The following is an 18,113-nucleotide window of genomic DNA, read 5'->3' on the forward strand; positions in this document are numbered from 1 at the left end:
TGATTGGCTGCAGGAGCTTCCTGTACTCAAGCGGAAGCCATGTCGGATGTTCAGCTTCCGAAAAACGTTCACAATCAGGAACACTTACTTCCAGGTTTTCAGCATTTGGGAAGCGATTTGTTCGCCAACTAAGCCGTTCAATAACCAAGGTACCACTGTATTTTCCAGGGACCTTGAAGTTAGGGCACCACACTAAAACACATCGAAGAGAAGATGTGCCAGTGTGGTGTAGTGGTTAAGAGCAGTGGACTCGTAATCTGGTGAACTGGATTCGCTTCCCCGCTCTTCCATATGCAGCTGCTGGGTGACCTTGGGCTAGTCATACTTCTTTGAAGTCTCTCAGCCCCACTCACCTCACAGAGTGTTTGTTGTGGGGGAGGAAGGGAAAGGAGATTGTTAGCCGCTTTGGAACTCCTTAAGGCAGGCATAGGCAACCTTGGCTCTCCAGATGTTTTGGAACTACAACTCCCACGATCCCTGACCACTGGGCTTTGCTAGCTAGGGATCATGGGAGTTGTAGTTCCAAAACATCTGGAGAGCCAAGGTTGCCTATGCCTGCCTTAAGGGGAGTGAAAGACGGGATATCAAGTCCAAACTCCTACTCCTACTCCCTCTTCTTCTTCCAGCTGGGATCAGGGTGTCAGAGTAAGCCAGTCAGTAAATCACACCATCCAGAGTCGGAGCTAACTCTTTATTGGCAAAAACACAATCTTCATAGACCTTGTTGAGTGTCAGGCCTAATGAACACAGCAGTTCCTTCCCTGTAGGTCTTACTCCAGGAAATCAGTTACCAAGACTAAATAAAGGTCTCCCCACTGCCATCTGTATCTCCTCCTCCCCTGGGATTTCCCCAAGCAATCAGAGACTGCATCTGCACATCTGTCTTTGCTCCTCCTGTTTAATGCCTCTTCTGGTTCTGGGAAGAGGGAGGGTATCTGCCCTTTGCTTTCATGGAATAGGTTGTGATCCTAAATAATTAGGCTTGTGTGGAGCCATTTACCATTTTCTAAGCACTCGTACAAACAATATTTTATCATTCTTCTACCCCCTCCTCACTCTGTAAGGCTCACATTTGGCCCCTAGGCATGAAAATCCCCGTCCCCCTCTATTTATGATTTTAGGTTCTAATTCATTAGGAAAGTAACAGGGCTTGTGATGGGTAAACAGAGCATTTGGCTTAATTCCAAATCACCCCAGGATTCATAGGCTTTTATCAGAGAACTTGTGGCATTGACTAGAATATTTCAAGGCTGAGTTCTTGTTCAAATTAAGCCTCCCATTAAGCTACAGTTGTGGAAGACAAGGGCAGTCGAGCAGGTTGGGAGGAGAGAAACAAAGAACGGACCCAGAGCACAGAAATGGAATGGCAGAAGGCGAGAAGAGGTGCTCATAAGACTTACCCATTGCTCAAAAGTTGTTGTTTTTTTTAAAAAAAAATGTAACCAAAGCAGGTTATGGAAAAGTCACCATCCAAAAGGAGCATCAGCTTCTGGCTGTTGCTAGGCAACTGCTGCCCTCCGCATAATATCTCCTAGCAACCCAAGGATGGTGACAGCAACAAATAATAAACAAACAGGTGCCTTGACTTGCTGGCTTCTCACATTCTCTATGAATGGCAGCCACTCTGTTTGTGAAACAAACACTCAGCACTACAGATGTCCCAGTTCATCACTTCCTGCGGCATCCCTGGCGTTACTTTCTGCACTGTTAATTTGCAGCTTTTCTGCTCTGGTGTTCTCTGTGACACAGGCTGATCAGACATGGTGAGCAAATGTAGAAACCGGCCAACAGGAACAGTGAAGGAGCAATCCAGGGCCTGATCCTACTCTCCAAAGTTTCTTTGTAGCTGCACTTTGGTGCTGAGCTTTTGTTTTCCAGGGCGTCTAATATAAAGAGTAAGGCTAACTCTCAACTGAAATGGAAGCCCTGAGCAGCAATCAACGTTAATGATATCTCAGGGTTCACAGGACCTTCCTCCTACATGCATGTAGTCCTGAGTCAAATCCGGATGGTTTGGTTTTCTCTACACAGACTTCCAAGGTGGTGATTTGCAATAAAGATCTGGCTTCTAATGCCACTATTTCGTAAGCCCTGTTCTGTGATGCATCTGACCAATCCAGGGTAGATTGATAGACAGATAACATTTATATATTGCTTTTGTTCCACCATGGAACCAAATGGAGAATCACCCTTCCAGGCACTGAGCAGACCCAGATCTCCTTAGCTTCAGTAAGTTGAGAGCCTCATGTGTCTTCAAGACCATACCCTGGGATGTAGAGCAGGGCTGGAGGATTCCCTGGTCCTCCAGATGTTGTTGGACTCCAACTCCCATCAGCCCTAGCTAGCATAATCTGTGGTCAGGGATAGAGATGTGAAGGCTGGGGAGGGGGGGAACCATCGGCTTTCTCCCCACCACAACGGCCACCAGTTTTTCTACTTTCCCCAATTTTTCAGATACAAATAGGGCGGAAAAAGAAAATTGGAGGAAAACTGTTTCTGCCCCCTTTCCTCCACATGTTTCCAGCCCCCCCCAAGCTTTCATATCTCTAGTCATGAATGATGGGGGGTAGAGTCTAGCATTTAGAGAGCCTCAAGTTCCCCACCCGTAAAGGTAGGGGTGATCAAACTTTCCAGATATCACCTGCGTGCCGAGAGACAGGTAGTTGTATTTGGGGCTGCGCTGCATGTGGGTCCAAAGGTATGGAAAACAGCTACATTGGCACTGGAATGCCAGTCCCCTGGGGCACTCATAACCATGTTCCCTCAAGGAACGAACAGAGGTCTGCGAGTGATTACGCGGTTAGAGCTAAATCTCGAAGGGCTCACAAACTATACTTTGGAAGGCTTGTTAAGGTAGCCAACCTTGTTTCCCCCCTGGATTCTTCTTTTTATCATAGGAACAAGTGTACAAGAAGCATACAGGGAGCCCTTTTCCAAACTCACAAGAACATTCCCAGCACCCCATTTTGGGACCTTTGCATACCTCATTTCTGATACATTTGGGAATTTCTCCTATCATATCTGTTGGCAAATACTAAAAGGCTGGTGCAGCTTAGAGTGAGTTTCACCTCTGAGTAAGCATGCATAGGATTGGAGCTATGTACTCAGAAGCCGCTATCTTCAATATGGCATAGTCCCAGGTATTTGCGCATATGACTCCAGCTTATGTGAGCTTCGGTCTGCATTGTATTGTGGCCTTCAAATTCTATCCTGCATTGAAACGAGAATTGTTTATTGATTTACTTTGAATCATAGAATTGCAGAGTTGGAAGGGACTCCAAGCATCATCTAATCCAACCCTCTTGCAAAGCCAGGAATCCTTTGCCCAGCATGGAGCTTGAACCCACAACCCTGAGGTTAAGAGACTGTGGGTTCATTTTGCCTTGTGCTCAGGACACGCAGTTTCTCCCTCTGAGTCCAGATGAAACTCAACCTGCTGATCAGTTGCGCAAGCATGAACCCGAGTGTTGTTGCTGAATGACGCACTTCTCTGTGTTGACCACAAGATGGCACTCAATTGTGCCAAATGAGGACGTTTTCCAAGCCCTGAAAATGTCACCTATTTTCTATCCTTGGCAAAGAAAACAAGGGTGTCGTCACCCTTCACTTGCCATGCTGTTGTACATATTTTTGCACGCACAGTTCTCCTGCAATATACACACAGAGGAGATTGTTCCTATTCCTGGCAACACATATTACACTTTCAAAATGCAACTGAAGGGATGCGGCGTTAAGGAAACTCAGATATACATACCGTAGGAACTCAGATATATAAGCTAGGTGTCAAATGGCTCCTTAAACCAAGGTTAGAATTACCAAAACAAAATGTCTAGTTCCTATTTTGGGGGGAAGACGGCTCTGAAGTCTTATTTTTCAAAGGATGGACTGACTGATTGATTCTCAGTTAAACATCTAGCTAGTTCAGACGACAACCTTGAACAAGGTTAAGAACTTTGAGGTTTTAAAGAAGAAAAGTCACTTGATTCAAGGACAGTCCACATATATATTGGCCTATTCCTACCTTTTTTCTTAATGGTGACACAGACCATTCATAAGGTAAGAACTTTCTTCACCACTGTGAGCATGGCAATGGCATGGGGTAGACAAGCTGCAACAATTAACTGTAACTCTGTTCACTGCTCCTGCTCAGGCTGCTCAGAAAAAAGGCATTTTGGTACCTGAAATTCATTCAGATTGTGCAGATAAAATATCATGGATGGAATTCTACAGGATGTGGTATTAGTGTGTGAAAACAGCACCCCAAGGCATGCATTTCCAGATGGTGGAGGTGTCAGGCGCTGTCTTGGCATCCGTGCATCTTCACTTGGTCGCAGTTTCGAACACTGGTTAATTAGCAAGCAAGATGTTGCACCCATCAGCTAATGCAGACTGCCTGCCGCAGCCCTTTCTACTAACCTGATGCCCTCCAGGCGTCTTGGGAGTGGTAGTTCAAAATATATAGGAGATCACCAGGTTGGGACAGGCTGATCTACAAAAAAAACAAGAGCGGGGAGCTGAGGCCCCGTGAACCGATGCATGTTGCAGCACATACCACAACAGCTGAGTTGATTTTCACAGCTATCAGGAGCAGAAAGCCTGGCACACTTTTGCAAGGAGCACACACCAAGCCCGGGGGGGTGGGATGGGGTGCGAGGCTTCTATCATGGCTACTCAGAAGCTGAAGAAATGAATGGAGCTGGGAAAAGCAAGCTAAGGGACGGAGGTGAAGAAGCAGCTGGTGGCTCTGCCACAGCCACTTCTCCTGATTTTAAAGGGCTGGAACTGTCCCCCATGAGAGTGGGGGTGGGGGGAGGTAATTGGAGGGAAGGCGCTGTCATCAAATGCATGTATTATGCAGCCAGGGTGACAGGCAGCTGCTAGAAAATTATTTGCCAGGATGATCAACACCTTTAATTGGCTCACTTCTGCTCATGAAAGTTGGCTGACTAAACTGGTATCACGTTACCAGCTTCCGGTGGCTTAAAAAGGACTACAGTCTTTTTATAGAGCTTCTTTCTTCCCACACCCGCTAAATACTGCCTTCTGCCCCAATACACTTTTAAAACTGGCACAGTGACACTGCACAAGGAGCAGAATATTTTCATGTGTTGCCATTATGGATTAAAACCAGTGGTGGAAAGCTGAGGGTGGGGGAACTGTGGCCCTCTGGTTGTTGATACCCCTGGCTAATGGCCTTAGTGGGTGGAGCCAATACTAATCCAACACAACAGACATCACATAAACACACCAAAAGGTAATTAATAGCATGCTGCACAGATGTAAACAGGTTGAGCAATAAGCCAACTGTGGATCTTCACTCGCCCCTCTCTGGCCAGATGCACACAGCCTTCCTCTGAGAAGCATGGAGGCCTCCCAGTTTCCAGAAATTCAGGCTGTGCCAATGCTGATTGGCTGGGCATTGTGACAGTCACAAAGCCACCTCCCTTCCTCCCCTCTTATCTGGCTGGGCAGAGTGCTGATTGGCTGGGCATTGTGACAGTCACAAAGCCACCTCCCTTCCTCCCCTCTTATCTGGCTGGGCAGAGTGCTGATTGGCTGGCCCTTGTAGCAAATACAAAGACATGCCACTTCCTCCCAAATCTAGTGTTTATTCTTTTTTTTAAATGAAAATAAAAATCAAAGCCTGCCTAGAGTCCCCACCCCCTCAAAATATAGCTTCAAGGATAAGTTTATGTGTCATTAGAAGAGCAAAGATCTGGGGAGCAGAGCCCACCTCCAGAATAAGAACAAAAAAGGCACTCAATCCTGGACAGTGATTTTTCAACCAGTGTGCCGTGGCACCTTGGGGTGCCTTAAATGATGCCGTGGGCAACACTGGCCTCTGCCCCTCTTTCCCTCCTCTGATGCCCTCTCGCATCTCTGCCTCCCCAAGGCTTGCACAGCTGTTTGTTGCAGCAGCCCTGGCTACAAGCTCCCCACGCGATTAGTGCCTCTGGGACTTGCCAGGGGGTGCTTCCCAGTCCCCTGTGGGGCAGTGTGAGGAGGCACCTCTCTTTGGGGCAGCTCAAAGACCAGGGGCAGCAGCTGCGGCTGCCCAGAGTACTCACAAGGAGAAGGGAGAAGAGAGGAGGCTGAGGGAACCCTCCACAAGGGATGGGCGAGGGGCTGCTGACTCTACAGGCAAGGGGTGACATAACTGGACTCCTGAGCCCCACAGGGGTGCCGCAGAAAGAATGCAGTCGGTCAAGGGAGCCAGGGACCCCCAAAGGTTGAAAAACTCTGCTGTAGGAAGTACATCTGTACACTCCTACAGTTGGGGGTAAAGCCAGGACAAACCTAGAATGCAGGCTGCAATGATGTAACTGAGCATTATCTATGTATTTCCCCCCCTGAGGCAATAATTAGGGCTTTCTGCAAATGACTTGACAACTTTGATGCACTGTGGGGTTCTATTATTTAAGTCCCCTAAAACACTTAGCTTCTCCTGCAATTGTTGTGACATACTCTGTTGCTGGGAGAAGCTATTTTCCACTACGCGTATTTTATAAAAGCAGTGCTTAGGCAAGTGCATTGTGTGGAGCTGGCAGCACCGCCTGTTGGTAGCCATTATGGGATGTGCCTGCAAAGGAAAAGAAGAATAAAGGAGATGAAAGAAAGGCAACCAGAACAACCCGGCATCTCAGTTAATAATTTATCATCAAAAGAAGTTCAGGAGCAGAACACAGCTCAGAGTAAATTTTTTTAAAAAAAAAGTCCGAAAAGAGCATGCAACGTTTATTAGATAGACTTCCTCCGCAGCTGGGAGTGCTCCCGGCAGCCGGGACTATTGGACGACAGAGTGCTCCTGGGGGAAGACAAGCCAGTGTGGTCTTTACCGCCCAGGGAGACTTCCATGATTTTGTAAGAAATGGAATTGTAATATACAAGGTTGGTGTGGCAGTTGAAGGCCTCTGGTTGGGAAGGAACTGGGCTCCTGCTCAGCCGCGGCCGGTAGCACAGGCAGTTGCAGAAGGAAGGGACTCTTGTGGTGGAGCCTGAGGACTTGCCCCTCTGCCTCCCGGCCTCTTCTTGCATCAACGGCAAGAGGTTCATCTGACTTGTCCCGTCTTCGATGGGGAGCAGGAGGTCGTCCCTGCCCTGGTTCTCCTCCCGGTTGATGTAATTCTTGGCCCTCCTCAGAGACGCCCTTTCCTCTTCGTCCCGCCGCTCGTCTTCCGAGTTCATAATCAAAAAACGAAAGACGACCAGGTTCAGGAAAGCCCCGATCACCGTCAAGCCCACCAGGATGTACATGAAGCTGAAGGCGACGTAAGGGGGCTTCTTCTGCAAAGCTTCGTGCTTCTGCAGGGCCACAAAGTCTCCAAACCCAATGGTGGTCAAGGTTATGAAGCAGTAATAAAAAGCATGGAAGAAAGTCCAGCCTTCAAAATAGGAGAAGGCGACTGCTCCGATCCCCAGCGTCCCCATGCAGGAGAGGAAGCCCACCACGACCATGTTCTTCATGGAGACGGTTGGCTGCCTCATTCCCAGGCACCTCTTTATTTTCTTCAGCACCATTCGGACCAGGATGTTCATGCGCTCGCCAAGGCTTTGGAACATCACCAGGGTGAGGGGAATGCCGAGGATCGCATAGAACATGCAGAAAACTTTGCCAGCATCCGTTCCAGGCGCGGCATGTCCATAACCTGTGGCAAAAGAAGAGAAAACGTAAGCATTTCTCTAGATCGCATATTAATGCAATGGAGAACCATGTCAACACAATCCTATGTCACAGAATTCTTACCCCCCCCCCCAAAATGTTTTATTTAGTCCATTCCTCCAAGGAGCACAGGATGAAACACAGAAGCCCATTTTTGATCTCACAACACCCTGAGAGACAGCGAGTGGCCCAAACATACCCAGAAAGCTTCCTGGATGAATACAGGGACCTGAACCCAGGTCTCATGAATCCAGTTCTGTCTCTTTTCTCTGATTTTGGGGGGCATTATTGTTGCTAAAGGTCATTTTTAATTGGTTCTGCGATTCTAATCCATTTTAATTTGTATGTTGCCCAGAGAACTCAGGTTATCAGGTGACCCAAAATATGAAAAAAGTAAATACATTTGCTTTGATTGCATTATAGAGGTTCTCAAACACATGTCCAAATTATCAGTCTGATGACCCCACATGTCCTAATTTTCAGCAGTTTTTTCATATCACCCACTAGAATCACTTCTAATTTAATCAAGTGTAAGCTTCACTTGGTGTGCTTCAGTTAGTATTGCCTTTGATGCGCATCATCATTGAATGAAACAACTGCTCCAGGAGATAAGGTGAGCCATAGGGAAACTTGAGACTGCAGAAGGGGGAAATGTTAATGTTTGCCCATCGTCAAGAGCAGCTTCGTGGGCCCCATTTTCAAAACAGTCAGATAAACAAGGAGAGAGGACCATACCAAGGTAGCTGCAATAAGCCCAACAGCTCCACAATTCCTCATGGCAGTAGTTCAGCTGTGCAAGCCTAATGGAAGTTGGTAACCTCTGCAATACACAGAGGAATAAGTAATTGGAAGGACCATAATTACACAACTTGCTGTAACTGTTGTGAACAGAAGAGCTATCAAAAGCCATATTCTAGTCCCAGCAAATACAAATTCTATCATTTAAGCCTGTTTACAGTCCACGAGATTAGCCCATCGAACCAAACAGCTTCTAAGTAACCGATCAAAATACTGACTCATTAAAGAGCAATCATCTATTGCTGTTGCCATTTTGCTGAATTATTGGATAGAAGATGTATGTTTAATAGTAATCGACCGTTTCTTTTATTCTGAGGATTTTTGATGCAATTTCCATTGAGCTTCCAACAGATTGTTTTAGATCTCATAAACTTGCCTTGGACACTCTTTAGTGGAAATACAGATGACAGACTTTAAAAGGTTTAAATCATCCCTGATGTAAATAAGGTTTAAATCATCCCTGGGGAATCTATGACACATCATAGCATATTCCAGTATATGAAAATATTTCTGATCCTGTACTTTAATTCCTTCTGCCCTCGTAGCATCTAACAATTCATTAAAAGCTGAAATAGGAAAACAGCAAAAAGTAGTAGAGCAAATAAGTCTCTCCCTCTCGAATGCTGTGAAAGAGCCAGATTTTTGCTGCTCGTCAAAAGACAAGCAGGGACAAGGCCAGGTGGGCCTCTTTGGAGGGAAAGAGAATGCCACAAACAAGGATCAAATGTTGTGTATCCACCTGCCATTCCTCACGCAGCCATCTCATACCTTTCTAATGTAAGCACCTGCCAAACTTCAGATGATGGAGGGTAACAAGAGCTCCACCTCTTGATGTTGACCTTAATTCCCACATACGTTAGCAAACCATATACCCATGTAGGGAAAATGCTATGTAGGGAAAATGCCATAACATAGCTGTCAAATATATGATGCTAGACAAAGGCTAAGTCCAGAAAATGGTTTAAAGCAGCCTTTCCCTATCCTGGTACACTCCAGTTTTCTTGGATGACAATTCCCATCTACTGCAGCTTGCATGGTCAATGGTCATGGATGACAGAAGTTGTAGTGCAAAACATTTGGGGTAGCCTAGTCCAAAAGAATGAAGGGCCTCTGCAAGGCAAGGGTGTCTAACTATCAGCCCCAACCATATCGTTAGGTTACAACTCCCATCAGCCCCAATCCACATGGTCAATGGTCAGGAATGATGGGAGTTGTAGTGAGATGGCCACACGTCAGCCACACCTGCTATAGACTGCCTGGATGGAAGCCCACCTAGAAACCACATGCAAGTTGTTTTGAGTTCAGAGGATGAGTGTGGAATAGGTGTAATAATAGGAGTGGTGCACTTGGCCCCACATAGTATCCCTCCTGCATCTGTTGCCATGGTGACCTAGTAATCACCAGGCAGTTTGTCTGGAGGAAGACAAACCATGAAACCAGGTTCAGATGACAAAGCCAAAACATGGCTTGGCTCACAGCAGTGCAGGAGCCCGCACTTTCAAACAATGCCGTAGTTTGGCTTAGCATTATGTGCAAACCAGCTCACTGGGCCAATGTTTTCATTGAGCAGTCAACCATGGCCCCAAGATCTGTGAAGTCTCACCACCAACACAGACCTCAGTTATTTATTTACAATATTTATTCATTGCCTTTTGAAGCTCATCAGAGGACAACCAAGCCAATATACAGTCACTAAAAATATGTGCATTTGGAATTTGGAGCCCAGTGTGTATTGCTTTACACTTACATTAAACATTGCCTGCCATTTTGTTGCCCGCTCACCCAGGTTCGGAAAGATCCTTTTGGAATGCTTGTAGTTTTTCCCACCACTACCCTGTCATCTGCAGACTTGGCCACTTTAATGTTAACGGTTAACCCCCAACTTAAGACCATTTAGGATTATTAAAAAAAAACAAACAAACCTTGGTCGCAATAGAGATCCTTGGAGGACCCCAATTCTTACAGCCCTCAATTAATGGACCTGTCCATTTGCTCCTACTCTCTTCTTCCTTTTTTTAAAGCCAGTTACCAATCCATAAAAGGCCCCATCCTCTTATCCCATGAAAACAACATTTACTCAGGAGCCACTTCCCCTTGCCTCATGGCAAGAGGACAAAAGGCTGCATGCTGATGTTGAGAGCATCATGCACAGCCAATGGGAGCGACATAAACGCCACAGCAATATGACAACAGCATGGCTTGCCCATGTATTATTCCAGACGTCTGCTGGTCCAAAGCCACCAGGACACTCTCCTGTTCCTTCTGGTTTACCTCGCCCCTTGTGGGAAAGTGCCATCATTGATGCTAGCTGTACTTTGCAAAGAACAGGCAGTTCAAGATGAACGTCCTGGATACAGGCAACGTAGACAGTATTTATATTTGCAGCAAATGGAGCAATTGCTTTTATAATGGGATGAGAGGGGGAGCTGCTATTGAACAATTGTTGTCCTTTCTTATGGCAATGTCTAAAGGGTTCTTTCTCCACTGAGGATCAATAAAGAACTTCATAGTTGCTCATTAAAATGAGTATTCAGGACACTACCGGTAGCTCCCCAGACAGTGAATGGCATGATTGTCAGTGACCCAAAAATGCCAGGGAAAGAACAGGGACAGGTCTGCCTGCTGAGTTGTTTGCTCCCTGCAGTAAGCACCCATAGGTGCTTGTCTTCATACCCTTAACTCTTCACCGGCTACTAGCCATAATGGCTATATTCCACTTGCACTGTTGGAGGCATTGTGCCTCTGAATACTAGTTGCTAGGAATTGCAGGTGAGAAGAGTGCTGGTGTGCTCATCTCCATCTTCGCAGGCTTCCCACAGATATCCCACTAGATATCTACTTGGCCATTGTGTGAACAGCAGGGATTGTCTGGAGTTCTTACATACTGACACCACATAATGCAGAGGCGAGGAACCTGCGCCTCTATAGATGTTGTTGGACTCCCATTGGGCCAGCGGTCAGAGATTACGAGAGTTAGGTGTCGGTGCAGAAATGCTAGTGGTGCAGTAGAAAATGCAATAAGTGTGAGCATGAGAGGATCTTGGTTGCTTTTAATGTGGCTTTATAACTGCCAAACCATGTGGACACTTGGTTTTATATGGTGGCAATTTATGCTCATCACTCAAGAAGCAAAAGTGTCCTCAGATTCACTTGATCATTATGTACTGGTATTGATATGCTTGAAGAGGGTTGGATATCTGCTGAATGGGCAGTGCTAGGTCTGAAGCAGGCATCCCCAAACTGCGGCCCTCCAGATGTTTTGGCCTACAACTCCCATGATCCCTCGCTAACAGGACCAGTGGTCTGGGATGATGGGAATTGTAGTACAAAACATCTGGAGGGCCGCAGTTTGGGGGTGCCTGGTCTGAAGCTTGGCTGAGAAATCATGTACCGTGTTTCTCATATTATAAGACACGTCTTATATTTATTTTTTCCTCAAAAAACACACACTATGGCTTATTTTCAAGGGATGTCTTATTTTTTTCCTCCTCCTCCTGCCGCGGCCGGCATTGCTGCTGCACCCATCACTATGTCTTATTTTCGGGGTATGGCTTATATTCCTTGAATGCTTAAAAATCCTGCTATGGCTTATTTTATGGGTATGTCTTAAAATATGAGAAACAGGGTATTTTGCCCAGAAAACACTACCCCCAATTTCAGGTGAGAAAAAGCTGGCTGTGGCTACACGGTACTGGAGACAAAGCACTCAGTACATTCTTGCAGGTGCCCTTCACTGTAGTTGCTCCATGAAGCCCAGGTTGAAATTTGACCCTGCTGATGCCCAGCCCATGTGGACTGAAAATAGCTCAAGGTCTCCTGGAATACCCACTGATCAATTTTTGCCAGAACATTTAAAGCTTGTTGGAAGTTGGCTTCTTGCTAAGAATGATAGACTAGATGGAACTTGAGCTGGTCCAGCAAGGAACATGTTATATTCTTAAAACGAGAATGTTCTACTCATGAGGTCTTTCAACATGTTTGGAAATGACATTAAGCCAGATGCGTGGAGAGTGTGCAAGATGGCACACACTGCTGCCATTCCTGATCTCCTGGGCATTCAAGGGCTCTCTATGCACAGTCTACACATGCACAACCTGAGCACACGAAGGGTGCCCCTCCCTACTGCATGAACCTTACAAAATGTAGGTTACAGATCACACTATGGAAAAATGCATACAACCTGCATGTACATATATTGGTTCACACACCGAGCCAATGAAGGGATGGAAGTTCAGAATCAACTTCCCTTCTGCACCTTTCAGCCCAGCATGTTTAACTCTGGTGTAAAAATGGCTAGGTTGACTAGGTTGATACAGGTTAAGTCTTTACTGATTGCAAAGATGAACCCCTGCATTGTACATTTAACACACATCAGTGGACCGCGATGGGGATCTGGGGAGGTGGAGAAAGGGGTCAAATTGAGCAAGGCAGAAACAAGCCCACGCCGATTCCTGGTCCAGGAGTGGGAAACCTGTGGCCTTCCAGATGTTGCTGGACTGGACTCCAACTCCCATCGTCCCTGGCCATTGACCATACTGGATGGGGTTGATGGGAGTTGGAGTCCAAGGACTTCCACAGGCTCTCCTGTGCCTGCCCTGGAGAGTGACAGAAGAGATAGCCCGGCGCACGGTTGCTTTGGGGATCGCCCTGAGTGGGAAGGGGCATCACGCCGCGCACTCACCGATGGTGGTGATGACCGTGATGGCGAAATAGAAGGAGCCGGCGAACCTCCACTGCGTGCCGGCTCGGTGCGTCTCGGCCCGCAGCGCCAAGCGCTCGAACTCGCGGTAGTCCTCGGCGGTGAAGCGGTACTTCCTCCGCAGGCCGCTGCGCTTCTGCTCCAGGAGGCGCTTGTGGCCGATCTCGGCCTCCGACTCGAGCGCATCGAAGACGGCGGCGCCCACCAGCAGGTAGGAGAAGACGCACACGATCAGCGACAGCGTGCGCAGGTTCTGCCGCTTCATGGCGAGGGAGGCCGGCCGGCCGGGCGCCGCTGCCCCGGGTACAGCGCATCAGCCGGGGGGGCGCCGCCGCCGCATGGCACCGCGGCGCGCACCAACGAGCAGCCCCGGGGAGCTGCCGGCCTCCGCGGGCGACGGCCTCCTCGGAGCCCGGGGCATTCGCTGCACAGCCTCTCCCCGGAGCCCGCCCACTCCAGCTCCCGTCCCGCTCACATCAAGGGTCGCTTCTCGTCGCGCAAGTGGCGGCTACCGGGAGCGCCTCTCCCCTCCGGAGCCCCGGTTCCCGCGAGGCACCGGAGGCGGCTCCGTTCGTCCTCAGCGCCTCGGTGCAGCTCCCTCCTTGCGCCGATCGCAGCCACGCAGCTCCGGAGGCGATGAAGAGAAGCCGACGATGGTCCCGCCGCTGCTCCCCGCGTGCTCCCGCCGCAGGGACTCGCCGAACCCGGCCACGCCTCCGCTTGCAGCGAGGAGGAGGGGCTGGCGGCGCCCGAGGCTGGCGCGCGGTGACGGGCCACACCTACCTACAGCGCGCCCAAGGAGGAGGGCGAGCGCTCTCTGCTCTGCTTGCTCCGGCAACCGGATCGGTACTCTTCCCAGTACGGCTGCTCTCTGAACGACCCTCTCGCCTTCTGCTCGTTTGCGCGATGCTTTTGCAGCGGGGATTTAAGGCTGTCGATTCAGGACGAGGACAAGCCCAGAAACGGGATAAGATCCTAAGAACAGCCTTTTGCTGCTTCCTAAAAGGATGCAAGAGGACCAGACCAAGAGCTCATCCTGTTCTCAGAGCCAGATCATAGAATCATAGAATTGTAGAGTTGGAATGGACCCGAGTGTCATCTAGCCAACCCTCTGCAATCCATGACAGATGGCTATCCAACCTCCGCTGGAAAACTTCCAAGGAAGGAGAGTCCACCACCACCTCTCGAGGGAGACTGTTCCACCTCTGGGAAACCTGGAAGGAGGACTTCCATTTGTCTCTCAGTTTGTGATGCCCAGCATGCTGCCTCAAACAAAGGAGGTGGAACAGAGCCATTGCTGTTAGTCGCTATGGATCACATTCTCTGTGCCTTTGGTTAATACTCCTTTAAAGGCATCCAGAATTCTTGCCCTCATGAATGACGTCTTGTGGATAGCTCAGTTGGTTAGAGCTTGGTGTTGCTGGTAACACCAAGGCTGCAGTTTTGATGCCCATATGGAAAAGGCGCACATTCCTGCCTTGCAGGGGGCTGGACTAGATGATCCTCAGGATCCCTTCCAACTCTACAGCTCTATGCTTCTATGCCCTTGGGTCCCTTCTAATGTTGTGACCTTTTCCCACAGGGAGAGTTGCTGTGACCCCTTGACCATTTTGGTTTTCCCCTTTCTTACACTTTTCCAGGTTTGCAATATCCTTTTCAAGGTGAGGCAACCAGAATGATGCGCAGTATTCCAAGTCTGGTCTCACCCTAAGAATATGAGAAGAGCCCTGCTTGGATCAGGCAAATGGCCCATCTAGGCAACACTGTGTTATCAAAGTACCGTTCTTAACCAGATGCATGTGGGAAGTCCAAAAGCAGCAGCTCAGTGCAACAGCAGTCTCCCACTTGTGATTCCTATCAACCAGAAAATAAATTTGCACAACACATTGTGGATACTGGCAGTTTATTATAAACCCCTTTCCTAATGATTGCTGTCATGAAATTAACCTTTTCCACTGCTGCCACTCACAGGGTCAACATCAGCAGTGGACTATCCTAGTCAGTCATGGGTGGTTCATGCCCCATTAGTATATATATTAAATTAAGGGTTGTTGTTGTTTTGCTCCAATGTGCATTGTTTTACATTTGTTTACATCGATTTGCACTTGCCATTTTCCTACCAATTCACTCAGTCTGGAGTTCTTTGCAATCCCTTTCTCAGTTTTAACCACCTCGAACAATTTTGTATTGTCAACAAATTGGCTACCTCACTGTTCACCTCTTAACTCTGAATTATTTCCGAACAAGTTAAAAAGCACAGGCCCAAATGTCAGTCCTTTGGGGACACCACTTCTACACCCACCCACGGACAGAACTGTTCATTTATTCCTACTCTCCACTTCCTATTTCTTAACCAGGCCGTGGAGGGAAGGACCTGGCCTCTTCACCCTGCTGCTGAACTCGCTCAACTGCTGAACTCACTTGTTACCTTGATGCTTTGTCACTGGGATTGACAGACTCCATCAGCTGGGGGCCCCCTCTTGCTTATGGAATGGACTCCTTCACTCAATTGTTTTTAAGTTTATAACCCTAGCTAGCTTTCTCCAGCTGCTAAGGCAACCAATTAGATCAGGAGGTTCTTGTTTGAAAAGCACAAGGAGGTGTGTGTCTCAACAACAGGGCTCACACAAATTCCAGTCAGTAGGAGTTTGATCAGAAGAGATAGTGCTTCTGTCAGTATCTTTTTTTAGCCCTATGCAGGTGTTCTGATCATGTGCAAAACCTATACATCAGCAGAGATGTGCATGCTATTTTAGGAAACAATAACATTGCATAAATACAACTAACAGAAAATACAGTTTACCCACTAGAATGGGTAGGATAGCTCCAACTACATCCTGAAGTAAGTGAACTGATGCTCACATCACCATCTAAAGAGTTGCCCCACTTCCATGAGTTCTGAAGGAAATCAGCCCTGAGTGCTCACTGGAAGGACAGATCCTGAAGCTGAGGCTCCAATACTTTGGCCACCTCATGAGAAGAGAAGACTCCCTGGAAAAGACCCTGATGCTGGGAAAGATTGAGGGCACTAGGAGAAGGGGACGACAGAGGATGAGATGGGTGGACAGTGTTCTCGAAGCTACCAACATGAGTCTAACCAAACTGCGGGAGGCAGTGGAAGACAGGAGTGCCTGGCATGCTCCGGTCCATGGGGTCACGAAGAGTCGGACACAACTAAACGACTAAACAACAAAAACAACACTTCCATAAGACCATTAAGTCCAGAGTCTAAATTTACCTAACTGCATCATTGAATCCACTAAATAAATTAGGGTTGGGCACACAATCCTCTCACTTCTTATGTGACAAGTTTTTCTCCAGTTATTGTCACATAAGGCCTGGGGAAATGTGAGTTTGTCTGTACTATGGTACAAAGCTTACTCTGCATTTCATTGATATATCAAACTGAGTGGCATCTAATGATTTTAATCCAGTAGTGAAGTTATCAAATGCTATACTAGACTTATCGAAAGCTATACTAGAATGGGACCGCACTGCTTAACATGCACTGTTGAAAAAGGTGCTAATTTGATTCATTTGAATCAAAGCCAAGATGGTGTCAGTATAAATTTAGCTCCCAGCTATTCTTGCTGATAGATAGCCCACTATTGTCCACACGCTTCTCCCACTCCCAAGCAAGGCTGCTAAGAGGTTGAAGGGTTCCCCAGCACAAAAGGACGCAGGTGGCGCTGTGGTCTAAACCACTGAGCCTCTTGGGTTTGCCGATTGGAAGGTCAGCGGTTCGACAACGGGGTGGGCTCCCATTGCTCTGTCTCAGCTCCTGCCAACCTAGCAGTTCAAAAGCACACCAGCACAACTAGATAAATAGGTATCGCTGTGGCAGGAAGGTAAATGGCATTTCTGTGCGCTCTGGGTTCCATCACAGTGTTCCGTTGCGCCAGAAGCGGTTTGGTCATGCTGGCCACATGACCTGGAAAGCTGTTTGCAGACTAATGCCAGCTCCCTCGGCCTGAAGCAAGATGAGCACCACACCCCATAGTCGCCTTTGAGTGGACTTAACTGTCCAGGGGTCCTTTACCTTTACCTTTTTACCTTGCCCCAGCACAATCCACCGTGTGGTTAGACCATACGTTCACCGTGTTTGATATCTCAGAATGCGAGGGTCGGTAACTTCTAGATTGATTTTCCCTGCAGTTCCATTTCTGTTGTTTTATAAACCATAACAGAGCAAGCAGATGGCTAGCCCTGGAAGAGAGAGGGGGTGGGGGGTGGGGACAGCCACTCTCTTCCATTTTTAAATACAGGGGGTTAAAAACCACTGTGTCTTCGTGCACAAAGAAAAAGAAGAAAAAGTAACCTTCAGAACAACATTTTGATATATTAATATATTTGATATACTGTATTGATATATTAGCAGCAAATCCCATGACATTCAGGACTTTTAATTATTATTTTAATGTAGAATGTCTGAATTTCAGTGACACCCCTCCTCACATGCACACACTGGATGTATGAAGGTTGCCACATACGCTCAAAGGGCAATGAGCTCTGGCCCTGTCCTGAGGTCATGCACCTGTCCCCAGTGTTCTCAGGTGTGGGTACAGAGGGGGAAATAACACCTATGACCATGGCAGATATGGGAGAAATCATAGAAACGGAGAGTTGGAAGGGACCACAAGGGTCATCTAGTCCAAGCGCCTGTAATGCAAGAATCTTTTACACAATGTGGGGCTTGAACCCATGACCCTGAGATTAAGAGACTCATGGTGTTCCGACTGAGCTATCCCTTATGTGTGTGTCCATGATCACCACTATTTAAAATCAAATCAACAAATCCATGCTTGAGCCACTGTAGGTGCACCTAAAGGATTTTCAGGGCTTACTGTCTAACTGCACCTATAGAGTAGCATTTAGCTCAGGCATAGAGAAAGCATGAGTAGCAGAGGTAGGGAGACTAACAAGGCCATCGTGAGCGGCATCTGATTGGACAGCAGC

At 47.6% G+C, this 18,113-nt stretch overlaps 1 protein-coding gene across 1 annotated transcript; it reads right to left on the reverse strand.

The window, feature by feature from the left end:
• Window positions 1–6,638: 6,638 nt before the first annotated feature.
• On the reverse strand, window positions 6,639–14,335 carry KCNK15 (potassium two pore domain channel subfamily K member 15). Its single transcript, XM_035123031.3, has 2 exons — window positions 13,140–14,335; window positions 6,639–7,646 (listed from the first exon to the last, which is right to left on the reverse strand). The coding sequence occupies exons 1-2, from the start codon at window positions 13,420–13,422 to the stop codon at window positions 6,739–6,741; spliced, it is 1,191 nt and encodes a 396-aa protein (XP_034978922.1). The 5' UTR covers window positions 13,423–14,335; the 3' UTR covers window positions 6,639–6,738.
• Between the last annotated feature and the right edge of the window lie 3,778 nt (window positions 14,336–18,113).

Source organism: Zootoca vivipara, chromosome 7, assembly GCF_965207765.1.
Source record: "Zootoca vivipara chromosome 7, rZooViv2.hap1.1, whole genome shotgun sequence".
Taxonomy (NCBI): domain Eukaryota; kingdom Metazoa; phylum Chordata; class Lepidosauria; order Squamata; family Lacertidae; genus Zootoca; species Zootoca vivipara.

What these genes read in the sequence shown, in the direction of transcription:
- KCNK15 (XM_035123031.3), bottom strand. Translation starts at nt 13,422, where the DNA reads ATGAAGCGGCAGAACCTGCGCACGCTGTCGCTGATCGTGTGCGTCTTC. An exon ending in CACGGTCATCACCACCATCG is followed by an intron (nt 7,647 to 13,139) that starts GTGAGTGCGCGG and finishes CTTTTGCCACAG; the next exon opens with GTTATGGACATGCCGCGCCT.